This window comes from Aotus nancymaae, unplaced genomic scaffold (assembly GCF_030222135.1).
Source record: "Aotus nancymaae isolate 86718 unplaced genomic scaffold, 86718_ANA_hifiasm-v0.15.2.pri h1tg000032l_0, whole genome shotgun sequence".
Taxonomy (NCBI): Eukaryota; Metazoa; Chordata; class Mammalia; order Primates; family Aotidae; genus Aotus; species Aotus nancymaae.
In genome coordinates this window covers 7,492,165-7,511,421 of record NW_026988445.1, presented here as the reverse complement: position 1 = coordinate 7,511,421, position 19,257 = coordinate 7,492,165, and the positions used below count along the sequence as shown (strand labels likewise).

General features: G+C 35.6%; 1 protein-coding gene across 4 annotated transcripts in view; it reads right to left on the bottom strand.

The window, feature by feature from the left end:
* Window positions 1-19,257, bottom strand: part of LYPLAL1 (lysophospholipase like 1) — a 131,261-nt gene that overhangs the window by 21,773 nt on the left and 90,231 nt on the right. For 2 of the 4 annotated variants that reach the window (XM_012459689.3, XM_012459688.2), the window contains exons 4-5: window positions 14,115-14,193; window positions 603-694 (exon numbers count right to left, since the gene is read on the bottom strand). In XM_012459689.3, the coding sequence (XP_012315112.2) occupies window positions 603-694; window positions 14,115-14,193 (171 nt within the window). Of the gene's footprint in view, window positions 1-310; window positions 695-14,114; window positions 14,194-19,257 lie in introns of those variants that run through there. The other 2 variants (XM_021677359.2, XM_064383511.1) reach the window with 2 other exon arrangements.

The window sequence follows — 19,257 nt, the reverse complement described above, 5'->3', positions numbered from 1 at the left end:
GGCCGGGCGCAGTGGCTCAAGCCTGTAATCTCAGCACTTTGGGAGGCCGAGGCGGGTGGATCACGAGGTCAAGAGATCGAGACCATCCTGGTCAACATGGTGAAACCCCGTCTCTACTAAAAATACAAAAATTAGCTGGGCATGGTGGTGTGTGCCTGTAATCCCAGCTACTCAGGAGGCTGAGGCAGGAGAATTGCCTGAACCCAGGAGGCGGATGTTGCGGTGAGCTGAGATTGCGCCATTGCACTCCAGCCTGGGTAACAAGAGCGAAACTCCGTCTCAAAAAAAAAAAAAAAAAAAAGTGCCCAATAAATAAACAAACAGCAGCACCACGTATGTACCAGACAGGTGAGCCCTTCTTTTCTTGTTTGTTTCCTCTTGTCATAGTGATACAGGAGATAGAAATAAATTATTAGGCAAATAGTAAGGGCAACAGAGTCCTCAGTGAATTTCCTTTTTAACAGCAACAAAAAAAAAGCAGCCCCCAAATCGTTTATTTTCTAACAAAGAGCAACCTGAAAAATCTATCTACAAACGTAGATAAGCAAGCTGGAAGCTAGCACGGGTGAATGGCGATAGCTGTGCCAGTAGAAAAGAGGTACCTGGAAGCCAGGGATGTTCAACATAGAGACTCCATCTTCCCTTTTCTTTGTAAAAAATCAGGCAACATGGCACCAGCGACGTAGAGAACCATCTGCACAATAAAAGATTAGGGTGGGGTGGCCAGTCTTTTTGTGAGCTATGCAATGGCACACCCAGTCCTAACCAGTTTTTCATGCCTTATACAAATGGCACACCTGGTCCAACCTATTTTTCATGCCCTATGTAAATCAAACACCACCTCCTCAAGCTCATCCATAAAACTTTCGCCTTTCATTGCAAAAGCAGCAACACATTTCTTCAGGACTCCTCTCTCTTCAGCAGAGAGAGCTCTTCTCTTTCTTTCACCTATTAAACTTCCACTCTTAACTTCACGCTTTGTGAGTCTGCATCCTAATTTTTTCATGGCCATAAGACAGTGAATCTCAGATATTTACCCCAAACAATGACACCACTTCAATAGAACCACTTGGCATCTCTGACTGAGTGAAGTGGATACTTTGATGTTACACCACGGCACTTCCCTCTGGATTCTGCCAATAACTGGAGGGAGGCCAGAATCTAGCCTTTTTGCCCATTTTTCATCAGTAATATCTAGGCTTGAGATTTAGAGAAATTCCGTTGTCAGTAGGTCTTCAACTCTCAACCAAGTATTATAGCCCATCTAAACAATTTTTTTTAAAAAGTTTGTTCATATTTTTGTCACTTCTTGGAGATAGCAGTTTGGTATTTATATGATTTCTAGTCACTTTCCATTTATCTTCATTCTTCAATATAAAATGCAAGAACATATTTAGAAAATGATGCCTCTATATCAGAAAATTTCTACTTCTTCATAGTATGATATGTTTGTAGTCAGCATGTCTTATAAAAGTAAAAAATCAGTTTATCAATTTAAATCTCTAGGAATCAAAAAGTGAATAGGGGAGGTGAGATGTGTTTCAACTGTCCATTAGATTGATGTATTTATAAAACGAAAAAATTATGCTATGAAGTCAGCATAGATTAATTGGTCTGGATGTAAACCACAAAGAAAAATCTTTTAAATGTGACCATTGAAATGTCCTTGCTTGAAAGCATTGATAAGATATTACTCAAATATTTTGTCCCTGCCTATTTATCCCTTCTGAGTAAGAAAACTGAGGTGACTATTATTCTGTTATGTTGTACATTACCACACTATTTCCACTACCTGTGAAGTCTGTGAGCTAAATCATTTTAAAAGAATTAGTCACTATGTTCAGATTTTTTCTTTTTGGCATGCCTTCATTCCATGTTTTGCTATTGCTCTGAAGCATTTCCCTATTCATTAGCAATGAAGTTCAAAATACATACTACATAAGCAAAAGCAGTTAGCTAACACATGCTTCCCGTCTACTCCCCAAGAGTCCCAGGCATCACTGTATTCTTCTTCCATCTTCACCTGTGGAACACACAAGAAAAATTCCTCTCTTCTCTGACAATAATCTCCAGTCTCTCCATTCATATAAACTTGGGCATATAATATCTTTCTCTTCTAATAAACCTTTAGAAGAGACTGCTGGCCATGGCTTGTCACAGACTTAGAGCTGGTGACCACCTTGACCGGCTACGTCACCTTTGACAATCAGCCACAGGAAAGGGGGTTTAATTACAATGAATGTAAGTAGGTTGGGAATAAACAATTACTTCACAGGCAAGCTGGACCACATGCATTGCTACTAAGACCCATGAACACCTTGGGGACCAAGTTATAAATCCCAGAAAGCCTTCTGCACTTAGCAAGCACCTTATACAGGGTAGCCTGTGAGATTGATGAATATTTGGTTAATGAATGCATTAAATGGATGAGTGACTGCAGAATAATAAAGGCTGCTTTTGTGTGAAATTGATGAGTTTTCCTAAAGTAATGTAGAAAAACACCTGCCTTTGCAGAGGAGTCTGGATGACATATATTTTAAAATCTTCCTCTAGCTTTTATAAATGGAATTCTTCATTTTTTATTTATCAGAACTTACAACTTTTTCCCTCAGTCCCTGACAGTTGTTTCCCATTTCACTCAGAGAAAAAGTAAAAGTACTTACAATAGCCTGTAAGACCCAGCATGAGCTCACCTGGCTGTTCCCTTTATTACTTTGCTGACTTTAGCTTTCACTTCTTTCTCTCGCCCATTTCCTCCACCTCCACTGGTCTCCTTGATAGTTCTTAGATGCACTAGGTACACACTTAGAGGCCTTAGCACCCTTGCGCTAGTTACTCCATCTGCCTGGTGATTTTACCCAGGCAAGCACATGGCACATTCCCCACCTCCTTAAAATCTCATCTTTGCACAGAAGACAACCTTGACCACCTTATTTAATGTACTCCCCCCACCCCACCGTTCCTTATCACCTTACACTGCTCTATTGTCTTCTTAGCATTTACCTTCTCCTAATAAAATGCAGAATGTACTTACTTACTATGTTTTTGTCTGTCACTTGTGGCCTGCCTTCATTTCCACACTAGAATATAAGCTCCATGAGGGCAGAAATGCTTGTGTTTTGTTTACTGTCATACCTTAAACAATGCCTAACACATAGTAGGTGCTTAATAAATACTTGTCAAATGAATTATTACTTATAAGGTGTTTTGGACCAGTTATGATAGAAGTTGAAAAACTACTGTGTGTTTTAGTTGTTCCTAAACCAAGGTACAAATCAAAATCACATGGAACTCCTGTTAAAATAGATTTTCGGTTCCACCAAAGAAAATTCTGATTCAATGATACAGGATAGGACTCAGAAATATGTATGGGGGCCTCAGATGAGCCTGATGGAAGCTCCGAATGATAGAAAGAACATGAATTTGGAGTCATATCTGTCTAACTTTGAGTCTCTACTCTGCAGTTGATTAGCTGATTGTGTGATCTTGGGCAAATTACTTATTGAAGCTTATTCTCTACCAACCTGTCTTCTCATCTGTAAAATGGAGACAAATATTTAGTGAATGAATATTCGAATGCAGGAATGGATCAGAAGCCCTAAAAAGGTTTTCCATAAACAACATACCACAATTAATGAAGGTAACATAGGCCTGATACATTAAGAGGCATTAAAGAGATATTAATGACCTAGTTTTTCCCAGGCATAGTTATATTTAACAAATAAGCGGAGGCGTATCCAGTCCATATTTGCAGCTTTCTTGGTTTGGCAGAGGGTGAGTTTTGGGGCTTCATCCTGGCGTGAAGTATTTAATCTCTGTACATGGAGCAGACAGGGGTTGACTAAAGCTAGCAGATTATGTTAGTGTTGTTACTGACCTTGGCCAGAGGTTCCATGTTATAAACTCTTTGGGAAAATGTACCAAGTTTATGTGATGGGTACATTTTAATAATAATAAAAAAAAAAAGAGGTGTGTTGCTGGGGGGATTAATAAGTGGTCTTATTTAAAATGACCTTGTATTCTCTGGCTTCAATGATTGACACTCCAGAAGATTCCTCCGAGGGTTTTTGGAAACCCACAAAGAGAGTTGATTCAGTGGCCTAAGAAATCCAGGGTTTATGAATGCTCATATGTATCTACCGTACAAAAGCTGAAGTTTTCCTGCAACTCTGGGGTTTATTTTCACAGAAAAATTGGGGTGGTATTTTCTAGCATTCAGTAATTCAGCCGTAAATTCACTGTGCTCTTTCTCTGACACAATAAATAATAGGAACACATTTTATAAAACTATTTATCTTCCACATACTCTCAATTTGCAGTACAATTTGGAGAAAAAGAAATAATGGGAAAAATAATTTTGGGGGGAGATATCTGGGGAACTTTGCTGAAGAGAATATAGCATAATGATATTTTGATTAACAACTGACTGCATGTGGGACAGTGGTCACATAGGACTATACTGGAGCTAAACAAGCCCTATCCTTAAGTGACCCAGCCATTATAACATTAGAGTGCAATGCATTACTCACATGTTTGTGGTGATGCTGATCTAAACAAACTAACTATGCTGCCAGTCATATGAAAGTATAGCATGTACAATTATATGCAGTGCACAGTACTTGATAATGATAATAGATGACTGTTACTGATTTGTGTATTTACTGTCACTATACTTTTTAATCATTATTTTAGAGTATACTCCTACTTAATAAAAAAAAAAAGTTAACTGTGAAACAACCTCAGCTATATCCATCAGGATGTATTCCAGAAGAAGGCATTGTTGTCATAGGAAATGACCACTCCATGCCTGCCGTTACCCCTGCACAACTTCTACTGTGACAAGATGTGGTCGTAGATGACAGTGATATTGATGACCCTCCCCCTCTGTAGGCCTAGGCCAATGTATGTGTTTGTGTCTTTGTTTTTAACAAAAAAGTTTGAAAAGTAAAAGAAAAATACATTTTCAAAACAGAAAAAAGCTTATAGAACAAGGATATAAAGAAAGAAAATAGTTTTGTACAGCTCTAAAATGTGCTTGTGTTTTTAGCTAAGTGTCATTACAAAAGAGCCAAAAATGTTTAAAAATGTTAAAGTTTATAAAGTAAAAAAGTTACAGTTAGGAAAGGTTAATTTATTATTGAAGAAAGAATATTTTTAGATAAACTTAATATATCCTAAATGTACAGTGTTGATGAAGTCTGCAGTAGTGTACAGTAACGTTCTAGGCTTTCACATTCACTTACCATTCACTCACCAACACAGAGCAAATTCCCATCCTGTAAACTTTATTCATGGTAAGTGACCTATAGTGGCTTACCATATTTTATGTTTTCATACTGTACTTTCACTGTACTTTTTCTGTGTTTAGGTATGTTTAGATATACAAATATTTACCATTTTATTAAAATTGCCTACAGTATTCAGTACAATATCATGTTGCACCTACTTGTAGCCTAGGAACAAGAGGCTATACCGTATAGCCTAGGTGTGAAGTAGGCTGTACCACCTAGGTTTGTGCAAGTACACTCTATGATGTTTGCACAATTACAATGCAAAAGATGCGTTTCTCAGAAGGTATCTCTGTCATTAAGTGATGCTTGACTATATTACAATAGAAGTGATGATTATTAAACTAGAGAACAAAATGCTAATATTATTCAAATAGAAGTCTGTAGTAGAACATTCGAATACTTATTTGTTTTTAATTGTCATCTATAACTCAATTTAATTGGGGAAAGAGAATTGCAGTTTATTTGACCATCAAGCACTGTTTTACAATCTTTTTAATCATAATAGATTATTGTGTATCTCTTGAATCAGGATTAACGTTTACTTGTTTATGATTCATCTCTTCACAAATGCCTTAATGTAGGAGCAAGCATCATGTCAAGGCTTTTATGGGACCTGAATCTGTGACTTCACCATAAGAAGAATGTAATAAGCCTTTATTGTTTGTATGATTGGCTTGCCAGATATAATAACATGCTGCTTTAATCCATGTAATCAAGGAAAGGAACATTAGCTAGAAAATTATAGAGAGTGCTATATATACCCCAGGGCCACACCCATGCTGTGTCAGCCCTCCAGGCATTCTTTCTCTTTTACCCATTTATTGCCATTAACGTCCTCATTTAAAAACAAAAAAAGTGAAATTAACATAAGTGAATGTAAATTTTTAATACTAACTTCTAATACAAAGACAACTGGCTACTTGAGAAGAAATAATGTTTAATATGCCCACCCTAGCCAATAATAAATTATATATTTTTAAAAAGGCTGTTGGCGACGTAATGTGTATAAGGCACTGAAATCATAATTGGCACTACCGTTTTGGCCCTGTGACCAGTTTTACATCAGGGACTTATTTTCCAGCTTTTCCCTCTGAGTTGTTGTAATCATTTGCTCTAGTAGAATCTAAATTGAATGGCATGCACAATAAATGTACTCCCTCCTGGAGCTCACACAGGCATTGTAAAATGCAAAGGAAAACAGTGGGAGGCATTGAAGTGGCTCTCATACTGACTTTTTGAAAACCAAATCGGAGAAAAGATCACCTAGAAGACTAGGTTAGTCCAGAATGCCACACACAGGAATCCAGACGGCCCACCCCCAAACCAACCAAGCATTCATCTTCACATGTCACAAACAGACAGACCCAAAGACTATAAAGTCAGCCTACATCCTTAGGCATAGAGCCATCATGTGAGGATGAAGTCTACTTTGGAAAATCCATGAAGTTATTTTGCCCAAATTTGTAAACATACTTAATGTTTGGCTTTGCAGTGTAAATCTAGATTAAATATAAAGGGATAACTAACCAAATATTTTCCTAGCTGTTTATGAGGAATTTTACAGAAAAAAATGTATTTTCAACTGACCAGAAACTCTATCATATCTGCCCAGAAAAAAGAGATAATATACATAAATTCCTGTGTCCACTCAACTAGTAGTCTGAAAATTCAGTTTTTCTTTCTTTCTTTGATATTATTGCCAATAGTAAAAATTCAGCTGCTAGACAGAGTTGACTCTTGGATTAGTATTGTATAATACAGACCTGAGTACAGGATTACTCTGGAAAGATTTCGATACTGGAGATAGGTATAGCAGTGATTCGAAAAAATAAAAAATAAAAATCTGATTAGTTTATCAGGATTGAGGAGAGAAAATGGCATGTAGAAGCCAGACCTAATGGGCACCTCCCACTTGGACAGACTGAACAGCAAGTAAAGACTCACACTATGAACTTTCGTTCCAAGACCCACCATAGGAACATGCCAGGAAGACGGAAAGAGTTCACAGATCCTGCAGAAGAAGTGGCTCACCACTGCAGACTCTATGAGACAGCCAAAAAACTGTGAGTTCCTAAAGTGTGAGAGGGGAAAATGTTCCTCTGAACACACATTTCCACTGAGGAACCTGAAAAATCCAGGTCATGAGAAAAAGATTTAACCTTACCTAGAGCTGGAAAAAATTTAGGGAGCTGAGCAAAATATTAAAGTAGAAGAAGCAGCAGGAAGAGCCCTGTAGCCACTCCCAGTCCCCAGCCCAGGGAAGCCATCTCTGACTCTGTCTCACAGGGGTCCTTGGAGAAGGTAGCCATCAGAACTCGGGAGGGGTCACAGGGTAAAAGAATCTTCCAACTGAACTTTGTAATAATTTAGATCAAGCATGAATTTTCTTGAGCAGAATCTGGGGGGCAAACAGGAATTGCTACAGATAAGCATAGGAGCCATGGCTCTCAGTGTGGGCAGGTGGGGAGGCATGAGACCTAAAAGCCATGCTTGATTTCTCAGTGGAGAGGCTTGTACCTTGGGGCAAGATCTGAACCCTGTTTGCAGGCTGTCTGGATATAAATTTGGCACTATTGGTGGGGCACAGCAGAAGTGAGACTGGCCTCATCAGCTGTGTGGGAGCTGGGTAACACCTGTAACTGCTAGCTTTCACTCACTTCCCTACTGACCTACACAGTGCAGCAGAAGCAGTCATAATTCCACTTAAAACATAACTCGTTGGCCTGATAACCACCTCCCCATTTCCCACAGTGGACATAGCAAGCCCTGCCCAAGGAGAGTCTGAGCTCAGACCTGCCTCACCCTGCTGCCACTACTGGGAACATCATATTTAAATTGTTGAATACCACATACAAAGGTAAAAATCTTAACAGAACCTCCAAAGAAAAATACATATTATGTTTAAAGAAACAATGAGACTGATGATTGACTTCTTAACAGAAATAACTTAATATCAGTGGAATGACATCTTCAAGTGCTGAAAGAAAATAAATGCTAATCTAGAATTCAATATACAGTGTATATATTCTTAAAGATAAAAGGAAAATAAAGACATTTTCAAACCAGTCATCACACTTCCTTCCCAAATAAGCAAAAGAAAAAGTTACTAATTGACTCACATGAAAAGAAATAATCAAGAGTTCTTTAGGTAGAAGGAAACAACCTGGATAGAAACATGGCAATGAGGAAAAAAATTAAGAACATGTAAATACGTAAATTGAAATAAATAGTGAGCATATTAAGTGGTGATGATAATAATTTCTTATGGAATTAAAAATGTATGTAGAATGAAAATACATAGCAAAAATAGCAAAATTGTACAAGGGGAGTAAATAATGCAGAGTGCTTTATGGTGTTTGTATTGTCTGAGAAGTAGGAAAGTATTAGTCTATATTATCATTAGAACAAGTCAAGGATATATGTTATAATATGTACACTAAGCATTAAAAGAATAGCAAAAGGAAATAAATAAAAGGCATTCAAACAGGAAAAGAAGAAGTCAAACTATCTCTCTTCACTTTTGATATGATTCTATACCTAGAAAACCCTTAAGAATCTGCCAAAAGCTCCTGTAACTGATAAACAACTTTAGTAAAGTTTTAGTACACAAAGTCAATGTACAAAAATCAGTAGCATTTCTATACACCAATACCATTCATGCTGAGAGCCAAATTAAGAATGCAATCTCATTTACAATAGCCACAAAAACTAAGATACTTCCAACTAAGGAAGTGAAAGATTTCTACAAGAAGAACTAAAAACACTGCTGAAAGAAACCGTAGATGAAACAAAGAAATGAAAAAATATTCCAAGCTCATGAATTGGAAAAATTAATGTTGTTAGAATGGCCATAATACCAAAAGCAATCTACATATTCAACGTTATTTCTATCAAACTAACAATGTCTTGATTAGGCTGTTATTTTAATGCACACATTTGTCAAAATTCACTGAAATTTTTTTTCTAGGAAAAATATATTTAAATAAAATTGATTTAAAATATTTGATCATCTCTTCAACAATGTAGACTGAATTAAGTGTTTGTTTGAAAAAATATATACATATATGTGGTCCTCCACTTCTCTTTGCATAATTTTTATCACCAAAAGTCACAAAGGGTAGCTTCTTTGACAATATGACTAACATTTGAAAGTTTTGGAAATGCAATTAACTGGCTGTATCTTAAAGGTATTTAATTATGAATATAAATTTATTTTAGATTCATGCAAACTCACTGAAATTACTGAAATACCATCCTTTATATCTTTGGGATACATACTTTTCTCCTCTAAACATATGTGGAGTACCATATAAACAGGAAATACACTTGTTGCCTCATTTACTTCCTAGTAGAGCAACAGAACTGATGAGAAAGAGACAGAATAAACACTTGCTAAGCACTTGTTATGTATCTAGTCCTTACATATATGCCCTGATAGCAATTCTAAGAGTCATTTTGTCATCTGCTTCAAAGATCAGGAAACCAAGCTTGAGTCCAAGATAAATAGCAAGAGGGTATCCCATGACTAAAAGTCCTCAAACACTGTTCTTTTCATTTACCCAGTGATTCTGAGTTGGGCAAGACACAAATTAAAAAACATTCAATGTTCATGGATTGGAAGAAACAATATTATTAAAATGGCTATATTGATCAAAGCAATCTATAGATTCAATATTATTTCTATCAAATTACCAATATCATTTTTTACAAAATTAGAAAAAAACTATTCTAAAATTCATATGAAACCAAAAAAGAGCCCAAATAGCCAAAGCAATGCTAAGCAAAAAGAATAAAGGCAGAAATATCACATTACCTAACTTCAAACTGTACTATAAGGCTACAAAATGGCATGGTACTGGTACAAAAACAGACACATAGACCAATGGAACAAAATAGAGAACCCAGAAATAAAGCTGCACACCTACAGCCATATGACATTTGACAAAGTAGACAAAAGCAAGCAATGGGGAAAGGACACCCTATTTGGTAAATTGTGCTGGGATAGCTGGCTAGTCACATGCGGGAGAATGACACCAGACCCTTATGTTTAACATACAAAAATTAACTCAGGATGGATTAAAGTTTAAATGTAAGACCACAAGCTATAAGAATGTTAGAAGAAAACCTTGGAAATACCATTCTGAACATCAGCCTTGAGAAATAATTAATGACTAAGGACTTAAAAGCGATTGCAACACAAACCAAAATTGACAAGCGGGACCTAATTAAACTAAAGAGCTTCTGCACAGCAAAAGCAACTATCAACAGAGTAAACAGATGACCTACACAATGTGAGAATGTATTTGCAACCTATGCATCTGACAAGGGGCTAATATCCAGAATCTGTAAGGAACTTAAAGAATTGAATAAGCAATAAACAAATAACCCCACTGAAAAAAATGGGCAAAAGACATGAATAAACACTTCTCAAAAGAAGACATACAAGCAGCCAACAAACATATGAAAAAAAGGCTCCACATCACTAATCATCAGAGAAATGCAAATCAAAACCACAATGAGATCCCATCTCACACCAGTCAGAATGGCTATTACTAAAAAGTCAAAACACAACAGATGCTGGTGAAGATGTGGAGAAAAAGGAACACTTACACACTGTTGGAGGGAATGTAAATTAGTTCAGCCACTGTGGAAAGCAGCTTGGAAATTTTTCAAAGAACTATAAAAGAACTACCATTGGATCCAGCAATCTCATTACTAGGTATATATTCAAAAGAAAATAAATATTTCTACCAAAAAGAAACATGCGCTCATGTGTTTGTCGCAGTACTGTTCACAATAGTAAAGACATAGAATCAGCCTAAGTGCCTATCAACATTGAATTGGATAATGAAAATGTGATACATATGCACCATACAATACTATATAGCTTTAAAAAGAATGAAATCATGTTCTTTGCAGCAACATTGATGCATCTGGAGGCCATTATCCTAAATAAATTAATGAAGTGACAGAAAACCAAATATTACATGTTATTATGTATAAGTGGGAGCTAAACATTGGGTACTAACAGAAGTAAAGATGGCAGCAGTTGACACTGGAAACTACTAGATGGTGAAGGGAGGGATTGGAGCAAGGGATGAAAAACTCACAATTGAGTGCTATGCTCAGTACTGGGTGATGGGATCAATCATATTCCAAACTTCAGCATCACATAATATACTCATATAACAAACCTTCATATGTACCCCTGAATCTAAAATAAAAGTTAAAAAATTAAAAGTAGGCCACACCCGGTGGCTTACGCCTATAATCCCAGTACTCTGGGAGGCCGAGGTGGGCGGATCATGAAGCCAGGAGATCAAGACCATCTTGGCTAATGCGGTGAAAACCCGTCTCTACTAAAAATACAAAAAAAATTGCTGGGCATGGTGACACATGCCTGTAGCCCGAGCTACTCCGGAGGCTGAGGCAGGAGAATCTCTTGAAGCCGGGAGGCAGATGTTGCAGTGAGCTGAAATGACACCACTGCACTCCAGCATGGGTGAAAAAGTGAGACTCCATCTCAAAAATAAATAAAATGAAATAATAAAAGTAAACACAATAATAATAAAAGAATACATAATTAATAAGCTAATACAAAGGAGATGGAATTTTAAAAAAGCACCCAAAAGAAAGAAGAAGGAATGTAGTAAAGATGGCACAAATAGAAAACAAATAGTTAGATGGCCGATTTATATCCAAATATATTCGTAATGACATAATGTAAATGAACTAAAAACTGTATAAAGATAATTTGAATTACTGAAATTTAACAACGATATGCCTACAAAAAAGACACCTTATGTTCAAGAACATAGTATGGTTGAAAGTAAAAAGGTAGGCCGGGTGTGGTGGCTCACGCCTGTAATCCCAGCACTTTGGGAGGCCGAGGCAGGTGGATCACGAGGTCAAGAGATCGAGACCATCCTCGTCAACACGGTGAAACCCTGTCTCTACTAAAAATACAAAAAATTAGCTGGGCATAGTGGCGCGTGCTTGTAATCCCAGCTACTCAGGAGGCTGAGGCAGGAGAATTGCCTGAACCCAGGAGGCAGACATTGCGGTGAGCCGAGATCGCGCCATTGCACTCCAGCCTGGGTAACAAGAGCAAAACTCCGTCTCAAAAAACAAAAAAGAAAGAAAGTAAAAAGGTAGAGTAAAATATGCTATTCAAACAGTAACTCCCCCCCAAAAAATACTGGTATAGATGTTTTAAAATCAACCAAAGTGGATTTTGTAGCAAAGAACATACATTTCATAACGTTAAAAATGTAATGAATTAGGAATACTGTATATAATAATTCTAGATGTATATACATCTATTAACAGCCTCAATGTGTGTGAAACCAAACTTTAAAAAAAGAGTTAAAAATAGACAAATCCACAATCATAGCAGAGACTTTAACGCAATTCTTTTACAAATAATAAAATAGAAAAAGCAGATCTAAAACACAAAGATATACAGCATCTGAAAAAGATAATTAAGAAACTTGATCCAACTGACAAACTGGGATAAAATCAAAGTATATATTTGTTTTAAGTGCACATGGAATATTTACTAAAGTTTACACTATACTAGGTCATAAGGCAAGCTTCAATGAGTTTTAAAAGCTTAAAATCATTTGACCACAGTGAAATTAAGGTAAAAAGCAATAACAAAAAATCCCAGAAAATTTCTAATGTTTGGAAAGTAAGCAATATATTCTAGATAACTTATGGATCAAGAATAGACACAATGGAAAATAGAAAATAATTTAAATTAAGATATGACAACTTGTAGAATGCAGCTAAAGTCATGCATAGAAGGAATCCTTTACCTTACATACGTATATTGAAAAGAAGAAAGGTTCAAATTCAGTGACTGAATATCCAACTAAAGAAATCAGCAAATTCAATATAAATAAAGAAGGGATGGAAAATAATAAAGGTTAGAGCAACAGTTAATAAAATATAAAAACTAAAGGGCAATGAAAGGATTAAGAAAGCCAAAAGTTTGTTCATTCCAAAGGAAAAGTAGCAACACTAATAAGACTAATGAAAGAAAGAAAGACAGAGAGAGAAAGGAAGAAAAGAGAAAGCAAGGAAGAAAAGGAGAAAGAAAAAAGAAGCAAAGCTCAAATTAGCCTTCTGGAAAAAGGGATGATTATTACATTTTGTAAAGACATTCAAAATATAATAAGAGAAAATTATAAATAATTACTCTCCAGTAAATATGAAAATTTAGATAAAATGTACACATTTCTTGAAAACCACACCTTACTGACACTAATTCAAGAATAAATAGAAAATCAAAATAGTCTTTTACCTATTAAGAATTGAATCAGTTATCCAATCACCTCTGCACAAAGAACACTCTAAGCCCAGATGGCTTCACTTGTGAATTCTCCCAAATATTTTATTATAAAAACTCTTCTAGAGAAGAAGAAAAAAGGATCACTTCCTACCTCACTTTATCATGCAGTTAAACTTTGATAGAAAAACTTGATAAGAATATTACAAAAAGGAAAATTACAGTCAAAATTATCTTATAAAATACATGAAAAAATTCGTAAACAAAATATTAACCAAACAAATTTAGCGATGGATAAAATAAATTGCATATTATGGTCAAATGGCTTTAAAATTTAAAACTCAATCAATGTAACTTATCATATTAAAAGAAAAGGGAGCAAAATCATGTAGATATTTTTGTGTTTGTTATCTTTATAAATATAGAAAAATATTTTGATAAAATTCAACATTTATTCGTGATAAGTACTCTTAGAGTCTAGGAATGAAAGGAAATTTTCCTGATCTGATAAAGGGTATCTAGAACATACTTACAGCATATTTAATGGTGATTTATTAAAAGATTTCCTCTTGTTGTTAGGAATAGAGCCAGGCTTGTCTACTCTTGTCATTTCTGTGCAACGTTGCACCAGAGGTCCATTTAAAACAGGCAAGAAAAAGAAATGAAAGGCATAAGAATTGGAGAGGAAGAAATAAAATTGCAATTTGGAGAGACAAAATGATTTTAAACAGTGAAAACCCAAATGATTTATAACCAAACTACTAGAATTATTAAATTTATTACTAAATTTAACAAGTTTGCTGCATACTAGACCAATAAAAACAGATTATATTTATATATACTTGCAACAAATAAATAAAAAATTGAATTTTAAAAATACATTTACAGAGGCATGAAGAACAGCAGACATTTCTGAATTAATATAATGAAAGATGTACAAGACCTCTACATTAAAAACAAAACAATTTAAAAACTAAAAACATTATCAAGAAATTAATGTAGTCCTAAATAAATGGAGGATATATACCATATTTATGAGAAATAAAAATAAAAGTTATTATAATAATGTCAGTTCTCCCAAAATTCATCTATAATTTTAATGCAATTTCAAACAAAATGTCAACATATTTTACATAGATATTTACATGCTGGTTCCAATATTTATGTAGAAATTTAAAGAGCTTATAAAAAGGCTTTCTTGAGGAAGAAATGTTAATAGCAGAATAAACCAAGGTGAGGAAAAATACTCAGAATGTGAAGACTGGTTCTCTGAAATAAGACAGCAGACAAAAATAAAGAAAAAGGAATTAAAAGTAAGGAACAAAACATTGGAGAACTATGGGATTATGTAAAGAGACCAAGAATTGAATCATTGGCATCCCTCAAACAGAGGAGGAAAAGCAAACAACTTAGAAAATGTATTTCAGGATATCATCCATGAAAACTTCTCCAACCATGCCAGAGAGGCCAATAGTCAAATTTAGGAAACAAAGAGAACTGCAAGATTCTACACATGAAGATCATCCCCAAAACACATCATTAAGATTTTTTCCCACGGTTTAAATGAAAGAATGTTATAGGCAGCTAGAGAGAAAGGGCAGGATACCTACAAAGGGAACCCCATTAGGCTAACAGTGGACTGCTCAGGTGAAATTCTATAGGCCAGAAGAGATTGGGGGCCTGTGTTCAAAATTCTTAAAGAAAAAAATCTTTAACAAAGAATGTCATATCCAGTTAAACTAAACTTCCTAAGTGAAAGGAAAATAAGATCCTTTCCAGATAAGCAAATGTTAAGGGAATTCATTATCACCAGACCTGCCTTAAAGAGATTTTGAAAGGAGCCCTTAATATGAAAAGACCACTACCAGCTAATACAAAAACACACTTAAACACACAGACCAGTGTCACTGTAAAGCAACCACATGAACAAGTTAACATAATAACCAGCTAATAGCACAATGACAGAATCAAATCCACACATTCAATACTAACCTTGAATGTAAATGGGATAAATGCCCCAAATAAAGGCCCAGCATGGCAAGCTAGATAAAAAAGTAAGACCCAATAGTATGCTGTCTTCAAGAGATCCATCTCATACATAATGACACTCATATGCTTAAAATAAAGGGATAGAGGAAAACCTACCAAGCAAATGAAAAACAGAAAACAGCAGGGGTTGCAATCCTAATTTCAGACAAAACACAGTTTAAACCAATAAAGATCAAAAAAGACAAAGAAGGGCATTACATAATGGTAAAGGGTTCAATTCAACAAGAAGACCCAACTATCCTAAATATATATATGTGCCCAACACAGGAGCACCCAGATTCATAAAGCAAGTTCTTAGAAACCTACAAAGCAACATAGACACCCACACAATAATAGTGGAAGACTTCAACACTTAACTGACAGTATTAGACAAATCACTGAGGCAGAAAACTAACAAAGATATTCAGGACCTAAACTCAACACTGGACCAAATGTATCTGATAGACCTTCACAGAACTCTCCATCCCAAAATGACAGAATATACACTCTTCTCATTGCCATATGGCACATACTCTAAAATGAACCACATAAGTAGACATAAAACAATCCTCAACAAATATAAAATAACTGAAATCCTACCAAATCCGCTATTGGACCACAGCACAGTAAAAATAGAAGTAAAGATTATGAAAATCACTTAAAAACATGCTATTATATGGAAACTAAACAACATGCTCTGGAATGACTTTTGGGTAAATAATGAAATTGAGGCAGAAATCAAGAAGTTCTTTGAAAATAGTAAGAACAAAGATACAACATACCAGAACCTCTGGAACACAACTAAGGCAGTTTTAAGAGGGAAATTCATAGCACTTAATGCCCACATCAAAAACTTAGAAAGATCTCAATTAAAAACCTAACTTCACAACTGAAAGAATTAAAGAAGAAGAACAAATCAACCCCAAAGCTAGCAGAAGAAGAGAATAATACAAAAATTAGAGTTGAACTGCAGGAAATCAAGACACAAGTGATTAAAAAAAATCAATAAATCCAGGACTTTTTGACTTAAAAAATTAATAGAATAGGCCACTATCTAGACTAATAAAGAAGAAAAGAGAGGAGCGCTCCAAATAAATACAATTAGAAGTGACAAAGGGAATGTTACTATTGTCCTCACAGAAATAAATACAACCATCAGACACTACTACAAACACCTCTATGCACACAAACTAGAAAATCTAGAAGAGGTGGATAAAATCCTGGACACATACATCCTCTCAAGACTGAGCCAGAAAGAAGAAATTGATGCCCTGAAAAGACCAATAAGAAACTCTGAAATTGGATCAGTAATAAATAGCCTATCAACAAAACAAAGCCTGGGAACTGATGAATTCACAACCAAATTGTACCAGATGTACAAGGATGAACTGGTACACTTCCTACAGAAACTATTCCAAAAAAATTGGAAAGCAAGGACTCCTCCCCAACTCATTCTATGAGGTCAGCATCATTTGATACCAAAACCTGGCAGAGACACAACAACAACAACAAAAATAAATAAAACTTCAGGCTAATATCGTTGATATACATTGATGCAAAAATCCTCAATAAAATAATTGTAAACTGAATCTAGCAGTACATCAAAAAGGTAATCCACCATGATCAGGTAGGCTTCATCCGTGGGATGCAAGGTTGGTTCAACATACGCAAATCAATAAATGTGATTCATCGCATAAACAGAACTAAAGATAAAAACCACACACTTATCTCAATAGACACAGAAAAAGGCTTTCAATAAAATATAACATCCCTTCATGTTATAAACTCTCAATAAACTAGGTACCAAAGGAATATACCTCAAAATAATAAAAGCTATCTATGACAGACCTAGAGCCAACATTATACTGAATGGTCAAAAGCTGGAAGTCTTTACCTTGAAAACTGGAACAAGACAAGGATGCCTTGTCTCACCACTTCCATTCAACATAATATTGGAAGTCCTAGTCAGACCAATCAGGCAAGAGAAAGAAATAAAGAGCATCCAAATAGAAAGAGAGGAAGTCAAACTATCTCTGTTTGCAGATGATATGATTCTATATCTAGAAGATCCCATAGTCTCAGCCTAAAAGCTCCTCCAGATGATAAGCAATTTCAGTAATGCCTCAGGATACAAAATCAGTATGCAAAAATCATTAGCATTCCTATACACCAACAACAGCCAAACCAAAAGCCAAATCAGAAAGGCAATCCCATTCACAACTGCCACAAAAAAGAGTAAAATACCTAGGAATACAGCACAAAACAAGAGTAAAATACCTAGGAATACAGCTAATCAGGGAGGTGAATGATCTCTACAATGAGAATTATAAAACACTGCTCAAAGAAATCAGAGAAGACACAAAGAAATGGCAAAACACCTCATGCTCATGGATAGGAAAAATCAATATCATTAAAATGGCTAAACTACCAGCTACATTCTTTACAGAACTAGAAAAAACTATTTTAGAAGGCATGTGGAACCAAAAAGGAGCCTGAAGAGACAAGGCAATCCTGAGCCAAAAGAACAAAGCTGGAGGCATTACAGTATGCAACTTTAAACTATACTACAAGGCTACAGTAACCAAAACAGCATGGTACTGGTACAAAAAGAGGCACACAGACCAATGAAACAGAATAAAGAGCCCAGAAATAAAGCCACGTATTTACAATTATCTGGTCTTTGACAAAGCTGACAAAAAAAATCAATGGGGAAAAGACCCCCTATTTGATAAATGATGCTGGGATAACTGGCTAGCTATATGCAGAAAATTGAAGCTGGACCCCTTCCGTACACCATACACAAAATCAACTCAAGACAGATCAAAGACTTAAATGTAAAATCCCAAATTATAAAAATCCTGGAAGATAACCTAGGCAATACATAGGAACAGGCAAAGATTTCATGACAAAAACACCAAAAGCAATTACAACAAAAGCAAAAATTGACAAATGGGAACTAATTAAACTAAAGAGCTTCCACACAGCAAAAGAAACTATTAATAAACAGAAAACCTACAGAATGGGGAAAAAATTGCGAACTATGCATCTGATAAAGGTTTAACATCCAGCATCTATAAGGAACTTAAACAAATTTATGAGAAAAACAACTCCATTAAAAAGTGGGCAAAGGACATAAACAAACACTTGTCAAATGAAGATATACATGCAGCCAACAAGCATATGAACAAAAGCTCATTATCTCTGATCGTTAGAGAAATGCAAATCAAAGACACAATGAGATACCATCTCACACCAGTCAGAATGGCTATTATTGGAAAATCAAAAAACAACAGATGCTGGCAAGGTTGCAGAGAAAAGGGAACACTTACACACTGTTGGTGGGAGTGTAAATTAGTTCAATCATTGTAGAAAGCAGTATGGTGATTCCTCAAAAAGCTAAAAGCAGACCTACCATTTCACCTAGCAATCTCATTATTGGGTATATATCCAGAGGAATATAAATCATTCTATCAAAAAGACACATGCACATGAGTGTTCACTGTAGCACTAGTCACAATAGTAAGGACATGGAATCAACCTAAATGCCTATCAATGACAGATTGGATAAAGAAAATGTGGTACGTATACACCATGGAATACTAAGCAGCCATAAAAAAGAATGAGATCATGTCTTTTGCAGGGACATGG